Source organism: Sphaeramia orbicularis, chromosome 15, assembly GCF_902148855.1.
Source record: "Sphaeramia orbicularis chromosome 15, fSphaOr1.1, whole genome shotgun sequence".
NCBI classification, from domain to species: Eukaryota; Metazoa; Chordata; class Actinopteri; order Kurtiformes; family Apogonidae; genus Sphaeramia; species Sphaeramia orbicularis.
Window position 1 is genome coordinate 8,962,336 of NC_043971.1, and position 13,999 is coordinate 8,976,334.

Consider the following 13,999-nt stretch of genomic DNA (forward strand, 5'->3'; position numbering starts at 1 on the left):
ATTTCAGTAGTTTTTGTAGTATGTTAGTGGTATATAAAAATATAATTAATATTTTATCTTGTAGCTTTCATACATTTTTCAGCATTTTGTGTGATCCAGTCCTTTTTTGCACTTATTGTTTTTGCTGCTAAACAAATTTTCATTGTTCTTGTGACTGATAAAGTTCTATTCTATTCTATTCTATATAACTTACCATTGCATATAAACAGCACTTTGTTCATGACTATAACTGATCTGCCCTGTTTTCTCAATTTAAAAAAAACGTAAAAAAGAAGTCTTTTACTTCTCTCTATCACAGTGACTGCTGCTGCTTTCCACTGAATAAATTATACCAAATGCTAGAGTGTAATTAGCTTGTTTTGAGTACCTGCAGGAGCGGCCTGTCTTCAGGCTTTTCCTCCTGCATCTGCTCCAGTAGCCTCTGGATTTCCTCCCCCAGCTCGGCCTCCAGCTCTGGCTCGATGACAAAGTTCAATGCGGCAGAAAGTGTGGAGCCCAGAGAGTAAACATGGCCCTGCATGAGTGGATGGAAGATAAAAAGAAAGAGTCGTCATCAGGAAACAGCTGCAACTGTAAATAAGTACAGAGATGGCCAGAACTGTACACTGCCCGACCAGAAAAAAAGTGCAAGATTTCACTGCAGCATTTTTGGTTTTGATTTACAGGAGACATTCACTGGATTTAACTAAGCAAATACTTCAGATCCATCCATGGGTAAGTACTAGGGTGACCAGATCCCAACTCACCAGATGAGGGACGAAGACTATGTTTGTGTAGGACAATGTGGGACACCATTTGTTCTGCTGACTGAGCCTCCCCACTTTATCTCCATGTTCATAAAATACATGTCGGGATTTAAAAACTTTTTTTTTCAGCTTTCCATGTCATAAGTGGACATAAGACATTCATCACCATAGTACAAGACAGCGGAATTCACTTAGGACCAAGCCCGGATTAACCATATGGGCAACTGGGCAATCGCCCAGGGGCCCACGACCTCTGAAGGGCCCTGGGTAGCTCGGGCATAACAAAAATATCTGGTTATCTTTTGCTTATAAATGAAACTGTCCGCTGCCCGGAGCCATTGCATTGCACAAAAACTCTGCTCCTGCTGTCTGTGATTGTGAGCTGAGACCCTCTCCTCACTGGTCAGTCCAAAAAGTGAATCAGCGGTGGCGCAAATCAACGTGCGTGCACTGAGCGGGATGTGAGACGTCAAGAACTACGCGACATACGCGAATCAAAACATTGCAAACATGGAAAAGCAGCTAAGTGGGAGCGCCAAACGAAAATTAAAAAAGGAGAGGGACATTAAAAAAGCTGAAAATTTAAAGAACATACCTAAAATAGGAAATTTCCTTACTGTGGGTAACATTTATGTCAGATTATGTTTGTGTTTTGTCTGTGGGCTTTTTCTGACGATTCAATACATTTGTGTTGGCAAAAAGTGTTCTTAAATAAATACTGGATACTTTGGAAATGGTTTTTTATTTATTTTTTTTGTGAAAATGGAGGACACTTCCCTCTCTTTCTAATGTAATGGATCAATTTTATATTATACTGATGCTAATGTGTTTTGTTTTCATATCATCATATGCAAGTGAGTGGCCTTGACAAGAGGCTATAGTGGTGCACTTGTAGTTCTACGAGCATTTACACATTTGTACATCAAAATACATTTGATGATAGTTAGATATTGAAGTATGGGGTATATTTACATATATTCCTGGGATCTTATTCTGTATTTTGCCAGATTATAGGGATCCTGGGGTTGTGATGATGGGGCCCTTGAATATTGTTGCCCAGGGTACAATGAAGTGTTAATCTGGCCCTGACTAAGACCGATTATGACAAAATCCAATCAGAAACAATTTACAATACTGTATAGGGGCCCAATCATATGGGACAATTTAACCCAGTCACAGCAAACTTGTGTGCTCTTACCCAGATTCAAAAAACTCTTAAAACTGGATTTCATAGAACATCCAAACACTACTTTCACCTGATCTGTTTGCTCTTCTTGATTCATTTATCATTTTTCTTAAGTTAGATAACTTATTAGTTTCATTCTGAATTTCGTTTCATAGTCTTGTCGATTCATATTTCTACGTGCACTGCTTACGATGTATTTAGTTTTTGTTTTTGACTTACTTCCTTCTTTTAATGAATTTTGTTTATTTATGATTGTATATCATATTAGACACTAAGTACTTTTTTTTATTTCAAGTCTTTGGGGAGGCCCACGATAAACCACTTTGGTTTTTGGCTTCCCCGGCATGTCTTTTACTGTTATTGTGTTTTTATTGTCTTGTATACATGCGAATAAACAATAAACAATAATAAACAATAAGTATTAAATTCACTTCGCAGCAGTAATTTCTCTTTAAAAAGATCTGGTGTAGGCGAAAGAGCATAGCGCCTGTTAATATCTCTCTCGTTAATTCTTGAATTTCACATTTTGACCCAACACTGTATCTTGGAAGCTTCAGCCAACCAGTATTTTTTTTTTTTTCCTCCCCAAAACTTTATTTACATACCGCCGTATACAAAATAGATCAACAGCAGTCAACAGTAATAAACATAACATGGAAAACATAATATTGGAGGTGAGGCAGGAAGAAATTAAATATAAATACATAGATAGGTAAGTAAATTAAATAAATAAAAGTACAAATAAATAAATAAAATTACAACTTAAATTCGTTACATAAAGCTTTAGTTTTCACAGCTTTAGAGTTAGTGCAAAAGTTACGAGTGTCCAAGCAGGATTTTAAGCAGGATTGAAAGACCACAAAGTTGGGTTTCTGTTTGGCAAATTTGCTTGCATGCACATGAAATTTTGCTAATAACAAAATGAGATTAAGAATAAACAGTTTCTTAACAGACAGATCATTAATAAAGAAACCAAAGAAAATATATTCAATTTTGAAGTTTAGAGAAATATCCAGTTTTCTATAAAAAAAAAAACTGATATCACACCAAAAAAATTGACTGAAGGCACAATCCCAAAACAGTCAACCAGCATTTATGACTTTTTTTTTTTTTTTTTAAAAATCAGTGACTCACACGTGGTAAAATTTCGCTACTTTTATTCTGGAAGCATTTTACTTGTAGACCACAGGTGTCAAACATGCGCCCCAGGGGCCAAATCCGGCCCGCTGAAGGTTTCAGTCTGGCCTGTGGGATGAATTTGTGAAATGCAAAAATTACACTGAAGATATTGACAGTCAGTGGTGTCAGAATCATTTTAATTCAGGTTCCACATTCAGACACATACAGTCCAATTAGATTTCAAGTGGGTCAGACCAGTAACATATTATCATAATGACCTATAGATAATGACAACCCCAAATTCTCTCTGTGTTTTTTGGAGTAAAAAAGTAAAATTACATGAAATGTTTACATTACCAAACTATACTTTACAAAAAATGTGAATAACCTGAACAAATACGAAAAAATAGAAATGTCTTAGGAAAAGTAAATGCAATTTCATCAATATTCTGCCCGTTACTAAATATTTTGTGCAATTGTAATGCACATGTGTAAATGATAAACTGATAAACCGAGGCAGACTATTGTTAAAATTGCATTTGTTTTTCTTAAGACAATTCAAGTTGTTCATGTTTTTCTGATTTTTAAGGAAACTCTGTCGATGTAAACCTGATCAGAATATAATTTTACTTTTTTTTTTACTGTTATTATTTTACTGGTCCGGCCCACTAGAGATCATATTGGGATGAATTTGGCCCCTGAACTCAACTGAGTTTCACAGCCCTATTGTAGACCAATGAAAACCAAAGGTGGTGCAGTCAAATATTGCATGTGCGACTTATTTTCAGGATAAGCGATTGAAAATAAACACAGTATGATCTTCAAAAAGAAAAGATCCCGCTACGCAGTCACGAACTGAGCGTATCTATGACGGAACTTTTGTTTTGCTTTGCTGCGCTGACAGTAGGTATTATGGTCAGTTTTTTTGGCTAAAGCACATTGGAACCAGGTGTTTTTCAGTTCACATCACAGACATAACTCTAATTCCCAATAATTGAAGCCGACCGTACATATAATTACGTGGTAAACACATGTGCAAGGCGGATCCCAGTGTGGGACACCGAAATAGAAGCGTCAACACTCAGCTAAAGGCCTTAACCCCTGTTTAGTTTATGGTAGGCCTTTGGCTGTGCACAATGCCTCCTCTGAGGAAAACACTGTGGGATTGGGGGACGGTTCTTGTTTTATATTTGTCATGAAATTTCCTCCATATGACAGCAGAATCCCATTGCATAGCTGATTTGGAAATGAGCTACAGTCAATGTATTCATGTGCTGGTGAGCTCAGTGACACCTCCGACAGCAGAATGAGCTCCGCATTTTTTATTCGCTTTCGTTACGTGCATTCACTCAACGAGAAAATGCATATTACTGTCACTTCTCTGAACGTTTCTAACCCGCGTGAGGAAATGAGAATAAAATACACTTCTAGTTCAAGGGCTAGAAGAAATTTACACTGTGAAATACTGAGCAGAGTCCAAACTTGCAGGAATTTCCAAAAGATGTATAAGATAATTACAACCCATCACAATAGAGTCCATCTAAACTCATGCAATCGGCCTGATCACAGTCAAGGTGAACAAGTATATCTGCAATCCGTTATTAATCAGCATTGCAAAAAAATACCCCCAAAACCATTCCCAAAATGCTTCTTTGGCCATCTTATTACTAGATCTTGCAATCCTCCAAATTTGAAGAAAATCGGATAAAAACTGATAAAATGGCGACCCAATGAGCGTGAAAACATGCACAATTTTATTGTTATAAGAGAGCAAAATTATTGTACATAATGTTTTGTAACACAATAAATAATTACTACTCAACTCCTGTGTCTTTTTTATTACAAAATACACACATCACATTGCTTTTTATTTATTCATCATTTTTGTTGAACAACTGTTTGATTATCAATTCTCATTTTCAGTATTAAGACAATCCACCATTTTGTTGTGAAAACTCTTCTTTTACAGCCCTTTAATTGTAATAATAGAATGGGAGCCTGTTATTTCAGTATTATTATGACTAAATATGCACAACTAGACAGATTTTGGTCTGCTCCCTGGCTGCAGAAAATTTGGTAATGTGGCAAACGGATGTTTACGTCGAACCGCATGTTTTCAATGGCGCATTGTTCACCAAAATTCATGTAGTGTCCATACACCAGTATACTTCCATCAATAATATGGACTATATGCCTTATAGATATATTGTTATAACTTGTTCACAATTGTTTATTTACTCCTGTACCAGGAAGACTTAGTTACAGATCTAACACAGATGCGACCATGTGGTAAACCAGATTTCCATTCCAGTCTTGTAGTGTCCGTACACCATATCAAAATATGTGGGTCTAATTTTATTGTTTCTGTCAATATATGGAATTTTTCAGCACACATGCTTTGGACACGACATCTATGCAATAAACAATGCATGATTATCCTGAGTGCTGTAGGCATTAAATATGGAGACTATTAGGCTGGAGTGTCCGTACACCCAATAATTTCTGATTTGACAGGGGTACAAGCCTGCGAAATTTTTAGTAGACACCATAATACAGAAATATTTTGGACTTTAAAAAGAGAAATATCAGACAAATAAAATGGCCTCTCTGATTTTTTGATAGAGCATTATTATTTTTTATTTATATGTGCACCCTTCCTGTTACCCTTGATTGTGATCAGGCCGAATGCACTTTTGTCACTAGGCATCTCTCAGTCAAAATAACATCAGCGTCAACTTCAATGTTAGCGTAAACAAACCAAGTGTGTAGCATTAGCGAGCACTTTAGCTGTAGTGTTATGGACAGTGTTATCGGTGTTAGCGTTAGCATTAACTTCACTGTTAGTGTAAACAAACGAAGAGTGTAATATTAGCGATCACTTTAGCTGTAGTGTTATTGGTGTTAGCATTAGTGTTAATTTCACTGTTAATGTCAACAAACAAAGTGTGTAGCATTAGCGATTACTTTAGCTGTAGTGTTATGGACAGTGTTATCGCGTTAGCGTCAACTTCACTGTTAGTGTAAACAAACGAAGTGTGTAGCATTAGCGATCACTTTAGCTGTAGTGTTATGGACAGTGTTATCAGTGTTAGCATTAACGTCACTGTTAGTGTAAACAAACGAAGAGTGTAATATTAGCGATCACTTTGGCTGTAGTGTTATTGGTGTTAGCATTAGCGTTAATTTCACTGTTAATGTAAACAAACGAAGTGTGTAGCATTCGCAATCACTTTAGCTATAGTGTTATGGACAGTGTTATTGGTGTTAGTGTTAGCTTCACTGTTAGTGTAAAATAGCCAAGTGTGTGGCATTAGTGATTGGTTTAGCTGTAGCGTTATGGACAGTGTTAGCGGTGTTAGCGTTAGCTTCACTATTAGTGTAAACAAAAACAACAAAACAAAATATACAGGAAAAAAGAAGCGATTTGTGGTTTTACTGTGGCTGTTTCTATTGCTAAGCTAACACAGCTATGATGTAAACTGAAACGTAAATATTTTTGTGTAAGACAGTGTTATTTTGAGCAACCGTCAAAGTGTGCACCTTTGAATTTTATTTTGAAGAAAAAAAAATGATAATAATGATAATAACGATTTGTGTGTAAACAATGAGCTTCATACTTTTTTCTGTGAGTGATTCAGAGAGTTGATTTGTTGGTGGTTTTGGTTCTAAGTGTGTCGGACATGATTTGCAAACTGGAACACACTGAACAACAACAAGGGTTTGAATTTAGGCCCAGTAGTTTTTGTTTTGTCTTTTTTTTCTTAATCAGTCCAGCTGCTTTTTGGCACCTGGTTGAGCTCCAAAAAGCAGTTACATGGTCAAAACAAAGAAAAACACAGCTTAAAAAAAAAAAAAAAAGTAAAAACAGGAAAATCACCACAACACAGCAAACAGTAAAAAACAAAAGTTAAACGGTGACAAAAAGCCCAAACTGTCTATTTTTACAGTGAGTTGGTCTCACTCACTGCTCTGTGATTTGCCCCCATTCCACAGGTGACGGGGGGTGAACTGAGCATGCTCGGATGTCTATGGAAAGAAAAAGGTCTATTCTTTTTCTTTGTGTCTTTGAGTGTCCAAAAAAAGTGTGATGTATTACACTGGGTTACAAAAAAAATGTTTTTTGCAAGTTGTCTAGGTTTTTTCAACTGAATTAGGAGCATTTTGCACCGCTAAATCCAAAAATGACATCTGTTTTTCTCAATCAGGTCAGGTTTTTTTTTGCTAATTTGATTTTGAAAATTTTGATCTTCTCACAAAATTGATTACATTTTTGTGACTTTATCAGTTGATTTTTTTATATAGTTCTCACCCAAAAATAGGTTTTAAGAGAGAAAAAATCATTTTCTAACAGGATGTATTTATTAAGTGTTACAAACTTTAATTCCTGTAAATTGGCTTATTTTTGCAAGATCTTCTAGTCGAAGCCATTTCATTCACCTGTAATATTAAAAAAAACATTAATCATAAATTGGCAAAAGTAAAATCTTCAGAACTCGTTTATTGCAAGAAATATGAAGAATTTTGTATCATATGATGTGAAAATGCCCATAAATGTAAGCAAAAATGTTAAAAAGCCAATATGTAGCATAGTTCAGAAAGTTGACCTGATTGAGCAAAATTAATGCGATTTTTGGATTCAGCACACCAAAATTATCCTAAATCAGCTCAAAAAACTTAAACAATGAATTTGTTGTTGACCAGTGTTGTTGTTGTTGTTGTTATTATCATTATCATTATTATTATTATTATTCTCAGCGCGTTTTGAAAATTTTTCTTATTGTGCGTAAATGGTTGAATTTTTATGAATATTTAAAATAAATCATACCTTCAGAACGCTCACCACAGACACGTCAGGGGTTAAAGGGTTAAGCTACAAAGGAAAGTTCTGCATTTTCATGGTCTATTTTCTTCAGTTTAAGCTCCTGCAGCTTAATACACTGATTAACATCAAGAAATTATACAACATAGGCCTAGATATTTTTAGAAATTTTCAATCTGGAAAAGTGACATTCTGTGAATTTAAGCAGCGGCATTATGTGTCATCAACTGATGAGTCCTTATCTGAAGCAGTAGTAATCCATTCCATTTTTCTCACACTTTATATTTCACATCCTTACATTTCCCACTTTAAAAAATCTAACTGTGCTGCACCACACAATAACAGAACTGACAGCCAACCTATTCACACCTATCCCTGTGTTACATAGAGTGACAAAGAGACTATTAAACCTTATGCAGGATGAAGGTTGAAAATATTATATTTACCCATAAAGACCCACAGCTACTTTTGCAGCAGTTCCCAAGTGATTTTTTCTATATTTCACCTTCTTCAAGTGATTTATCACCATTTATTGTAACATTACCTTCTTTATTTTGAGTTCAACATGGATTAATCTGCCATTGTCATTAATCTGATTAAAAATTTTAACACAATTAACCCATCTGCAGCACAAAATGACTCTGAACATCTCTGGCAACGCATTTCATACAGTTTGTCCAAGTAGAGTTAGCGTCGCCCATAAACAAATGGGCAGTTGATCCGGTAGTGACAGGCAGCAGAACCGACCCATAAACATGGAAGACACTCAACAACACGATGGCCCTCAGGATGGAAATATGAGGACAAAAAAACAAGACGGAACAGCTGTTTCAAGTTGGTTTGTTGAAACTGTTGAAGGTGTTTAAAAAAACACATTAAGTGCATATACATAGAGCACGGGTGTCAAAATCATTTTAACTCAGGGGCTACATTAAGCCCAAACTAATCTTAAGTGGGCCGGACCAGTAAAATAATAGCATAATAACCTGTAAATAATGACAACTCCAAATTTTTCTCTGTGTTTAAGTGCAGTCAAAATTAAATTATAAAAATATGTACATGTGCAAACTATCCAAACAAAAATGATGTGAATAACCTGAAAAAAACTGAAATTTCTTGAGAAAAATGAGCGCAATTTTAACAATATTACACCTCAACTTAACATTTATATGTGCATATTACAGATTGGATCTACAAAATGCACAAAATATTTAATAACAGGAAGAATAATGTTAAAATTTCACTTTCAAAATGTCAGGTTTTTCGCATTTTATTGTTAAAGGATAGTTGTAAATGTTGATATTTTCATCATTTAATGTACGTTTTTACACTAAAACAAAGAGAAAAATTTGGAGTTGTCATTACATATTTATAGATGTGATGTAATATTATGTTTTCACATTAAACTAAGAAAATTTGGAGTCATTATTTATAGGTTATTATGCTATTATTTTAGTTGAGATCACATTGGTCTGTATGTGGAACCTGAACAAAAATGACTTCGACATCCTTGATTGTTAATATCTTAAGTGTAATTTTTGCGCTTTGCAAATTCATCCCACGGGCCAGATTGGAAAATTTTGGTGGGCTGGTTTTGGCCCCCGGGCCGCATGTTTGAGATCTGTGATATAGAGGGTATGCACGTGACGTCACCGCTAGCGGAAGTCACCACGGTTACGCCCACTGAGTGAAAGAAAGAGGGAGATGAGTAGCGGCTTTGGCTTGAATACTGCGAAAACTTTAGGACAAGCTAATAAATGGGGCAGAGCTGTTGTGCCATTGATCACACAAATAGGTTTAAAAAGCACTCGGCGCTATCGTTTTAGCGGCGACCTAAAGCCAAAGACAGAAGAAGCAGATGGATTGCTGCAATTCATAGAAATAACTGGAATCCAGGCAATGAAACCTGGATTCGTGTCAGGTAATGTTAATTCATGCTGTGTTCTTGTGTAAAATCATACCTTAAATTCCATATGGTTTTGGCTAACGTTACTTCTTAGTAAAGCTCTTAATGTTAGCATTTGTCATTTAGTTCTATATTTCAGAACTGAAACGTTTTTGTCTTCAATTGTGTGATTCTGAACCTTGTGCTCTACGTAATTTGTAAACTAGCTTAAACTGAGGCTAACCTAGTTTTCCAAATAAGGGGGTACTCTGGGGGGGGGGTCTGCGCTCTGAGTTATTTTCTTATTATTAATAGTTTTCAGGGACACGCTATGTTCAAATCACAAAATAATGTCTATTTTAACCTCCTGAGACCCACAAAATGTCAGCAAAGTACCAGCTTTTTTGTTTTTTATTACCTCCACCAGGCGGTATTGTGATCACTCTGCTTTGTTTGTTTGTTTGTTAGCAACTTTACGGGAAAACTATTCCAACCATCTTTACCAAATTGTACCCAGAGATAGGCCTACGCCCTGGGACCAACCCATTAAATTTTGGGCCAAGTAGGCCAAAGTTCAAGGTCACAAAATCTCACATTTTCCTATCTCTGATCATCGAGCAATTTTCGAAAATTCATAAAAAAAATTCAAAACGACTCCGATTAGCCTCCAATTTGATACTTGATAGCTCATAACAATATCTTGTATCTGGCACAAAATTGTCCACATCCACTGTGGAATGTGGGCTCTGTGGACATTTCAATTTAACATTGAAAATCCCATTTACCACACATTTTTTGTTATAACTCAACAAATATTGATTGGAATTGAATATAATTTGACATAGACATGACTGGTACCAAGCTTCAACTTTTTCTGCTGTATGGAACAACCTGGAAACTGTTCAATTTAAAAAGAAATAGTCGATCCACCCATGCACACCATTCGGGGTGCTTGGCGGAGGTTTGCGTTCTCTGAACTCTTGTGTTTGGTTTGTTTCCGTTGTGCACTTGGCTGTTACTTATATAAAGGTTTTGTGTTTTTTTTATAAATTTTTTACTGGATGTGCTCCAAAATCCAGTTGAATTATTTACTACATGAAAAGTGAAAATTGGACAAGCAGTTTTGGTCAAATCCTGCTCACAAACAAATAAAACCAACAGACAAATCTTGTTAATTGCCGACACAAAACGGTTGGCGAGAGCTAAAATGAGTTGTAAATTGAAGTTAAATGACCCTGTAAGCCTGTCGATTGTGTAGTTAATGGTAAGGATACTGTTTCTTTCCTATCAGATAGAAGAGACAGAGCAGAGCTTGCAAACCTTAGAGTGCTGAGTTGTACGGGTGATTTCTGGAGAGGAAACACAATGTGCAATCCTCCCCTCTCCTTCAGCAAACACTGCCAAGGTGCCCGTGACTGTGTAGTATACTGAGAAACTCCCAGGGGTGAATGTGTGCAACTGTGGCCAGATTAACCCATAAAGACCCAAACAGCCACTGGTGAACCGAATCATCGACCCATCTAAAATGTTTAACAACTTCTCATCTACTAATCCTACCAATACATGCAAACAATTGGTGTAAAATACAGTTCGTCATCTTTTCATGGTCATCAGATATGACCCATTTGGACGTTCACAGGCTCCGTAGTTACCATGGAAACAGTCATCTTCTACAAAATTGATTCACCAGTAAAAAAAACAAAACAAAAAAAACATCATTTATCAGCAGTTTGATCAATGACCGTGGACGGAGGCACTTGGTTTATGTTCAGTTAATGATATCTTTGCTGAAAAAGTCAATTTTTCTTTAGTTTTCTCTGTTTGTAATGAGTGAGCGAGTGAGTGAGTAGATAGGTAGGTAGCTGAAAGACAGAGAGATAGAGATAAAATGAGAGAGAGAGATAAAACAAGAGATAGAGATAAAACGAGAGAGATAAACACGAGAGAGATAGAGATGAAAACAAGAGATAAAAACAAGACAGACAGAGAGATAAAACGAGAGAGATGGAACGATAGAACAACAGATAGAACGACAGATAGACAGAGACAGACAGACAGACAGACAGACAGACAGACAGACAGACAGACAGACAGACAGACAGACAGACAGACAGACAGACAGACAGACAGATAGATAGATAGATAGATAGATAGATAGATAGATAGATAGATAGATAGATAGATAGATAGATAGATAGATAGATAGATAGATAGATAGATAGATAGATAGATAGATAGATAGATAGATTTCATGGTTAACAGCAGTAATTTACAACAAACAAGTGTAAAGAAAAAGGTAGAAAAAAAACAAGTGGGAAAAGAAATATAAAAGAAAATTAGGATTTTAGTATTTATACAAATATTTATATAAATACTTAGAATTAGAAATTTCAAAATGTAAATAGTATTTACATATTTACATTGTGGTTGTACGTGCACATGGTGTGCAGGTGTAAATATAAAAACCCTTAACTTTGATTTGAGCTTTTATGAACATCTCCATGATCAGTGAATTAAATATAGGAAAATACCTGATTTATACTTAAAGCAGCGTATGAATTTCATCAGAATTTTTTTTTTTAAATGTGTAAAATTTCTAGTAATTGATAAAAAAAAAAAAAAAAAAAAAAAATACTAATAAAAATATATGGTGAGTTGAGAGAGACAATCCCAGTATATAAAAGACAAGACAAACTGAAACTGCAGCACTGTGGTTCTGTTTATCTGTCAAATGTTCATTGTGGTCGGTTTCAGATGCTGCAGCTCTTTCATAATTCATAGTTTGAGTTCTTGTTTGTTCAGTATTAATTGTCAGCCTTGGAAATCCAAGCTGGACTGACTGTACATATCCTGACCAAGGAAAATAAAACTCTCACTTTGTGCAGTAATCTACACCTGGCTTTACCGCCTCTGTCCATAATAATATACATTATATAGACTAAATGTAGTCTAAAATTAACATTTATTTGCAACATAGTATAGAGAACTATTACATGATCAGAAAACAAATTAATTTTAGAAAAAAAAAGTCTCAGTTTTGAATGTCTGGGGTCGCCAGAAATTTGTAATGTTAAAATGGGGTCACGAGCCAAAAAAGACTGGAACCACTGCACTAAAGAAAGGTTAAATAGACAGAAAATTCATTTGTCGTCATGCGGCGTCCGTCAGCATCGTCGTCTGTTACAAAAATGTCAATCTTCTTCTCTGAAACTACAATTCTGATTGACTTCAATCTTGGTATACAGCTTCTTTATGATGATGTCAACAAAAGTTAGTGAAATTATTTGGATCTGGATCTGATTCTGGATTTGGTGCCACTTTGAAAAATTTCCACATTGTACCAGATAGGAAGTGGATTGATGCAATAACTCAGTAAATATAAATGATATCCAGTGTAAATTTCTGCAGTTCAGCCCTGATGGGGAGATGACCAAAACATAATGTCCACATGCTGATCAGGATCTTCTTCTGGATCCGGGAACTGACGGAATATTTAACACAGGCTCTTATGGGGAAAACATTATAATCGTCTTTTTCTCCGAAACTCCAGTTCTGATCGACTTCAAACTTGGTATACAGCTTCTGTATGATGATGTCAACACAAGGTATTGAAATTATTTCGATCCAGATCTGATTCTGGATTTGGTGCCACTTTGAAAAATTTTCCCATTATAACAGATAGGAAGTGGATTGATCCAATAAATCAGTAAGAATCAATGATATCAAGTTGGAATTTGAATTTTTTACAGATCGGATTGGAATATGACCAAAACATGGGCTATTTCTGTAATATAATAAATACACAGAACTGGGTGATAATAAATGGCATCTACAGGGTGTCCCATAAGTCTCCATACATAGGAAAAATAAACGTTTCTTGACATAAACCATTTTTATTTATATAATATGCTCTATATGACTGCCATTTTGTCGGGAACACATTTCAATACGTGTCCTCCACTGCTGAAGAACTATAAAGAAGAAATATAAAGAAATACATGTTAGAACCATATGTATTATGTCTCCTATGTATAGGAGTTGTACAATGTATAATGACAATAAAGAGCATTCTATTCTATTCTATAGAGACTTATGGGACACCCTGCACAGGGGTTGGACAAAATAATGGAAACACCTTAAAACATCAACAAAATATAATTTAATATGGTGTAGGTCCGCCTTTTGCAGCAATTACAGCCTCAATTCTCCGAGGTATTGATTCATACAACTTGTGAATTGTTTCC

At 35.6% G+C, this 13,999-nt stretch overlaps 1 protein-coding gene across 1 annotated transcript in view; it reads right to left on the bottom strand.

Moving 5' to 3' along the window:
• kndc1 (kinase non-catalytic C-lobe domain containing 1) overlaps positions 1-13,999 on the bottom strand; it is a 214,492-nt gene that overhangs the window by 143,685 nt on the left and 56,808 nt on the right. The window contains exon 4 of the mRNA XM_030156898.1: positions 368-514. Coding sequence (XP_030012758.1) covers positions 368-514 — 147 coding nt within the window. The remainder of the gene's footprint in view (positions 1-367; positions 515-13,999) is intronic.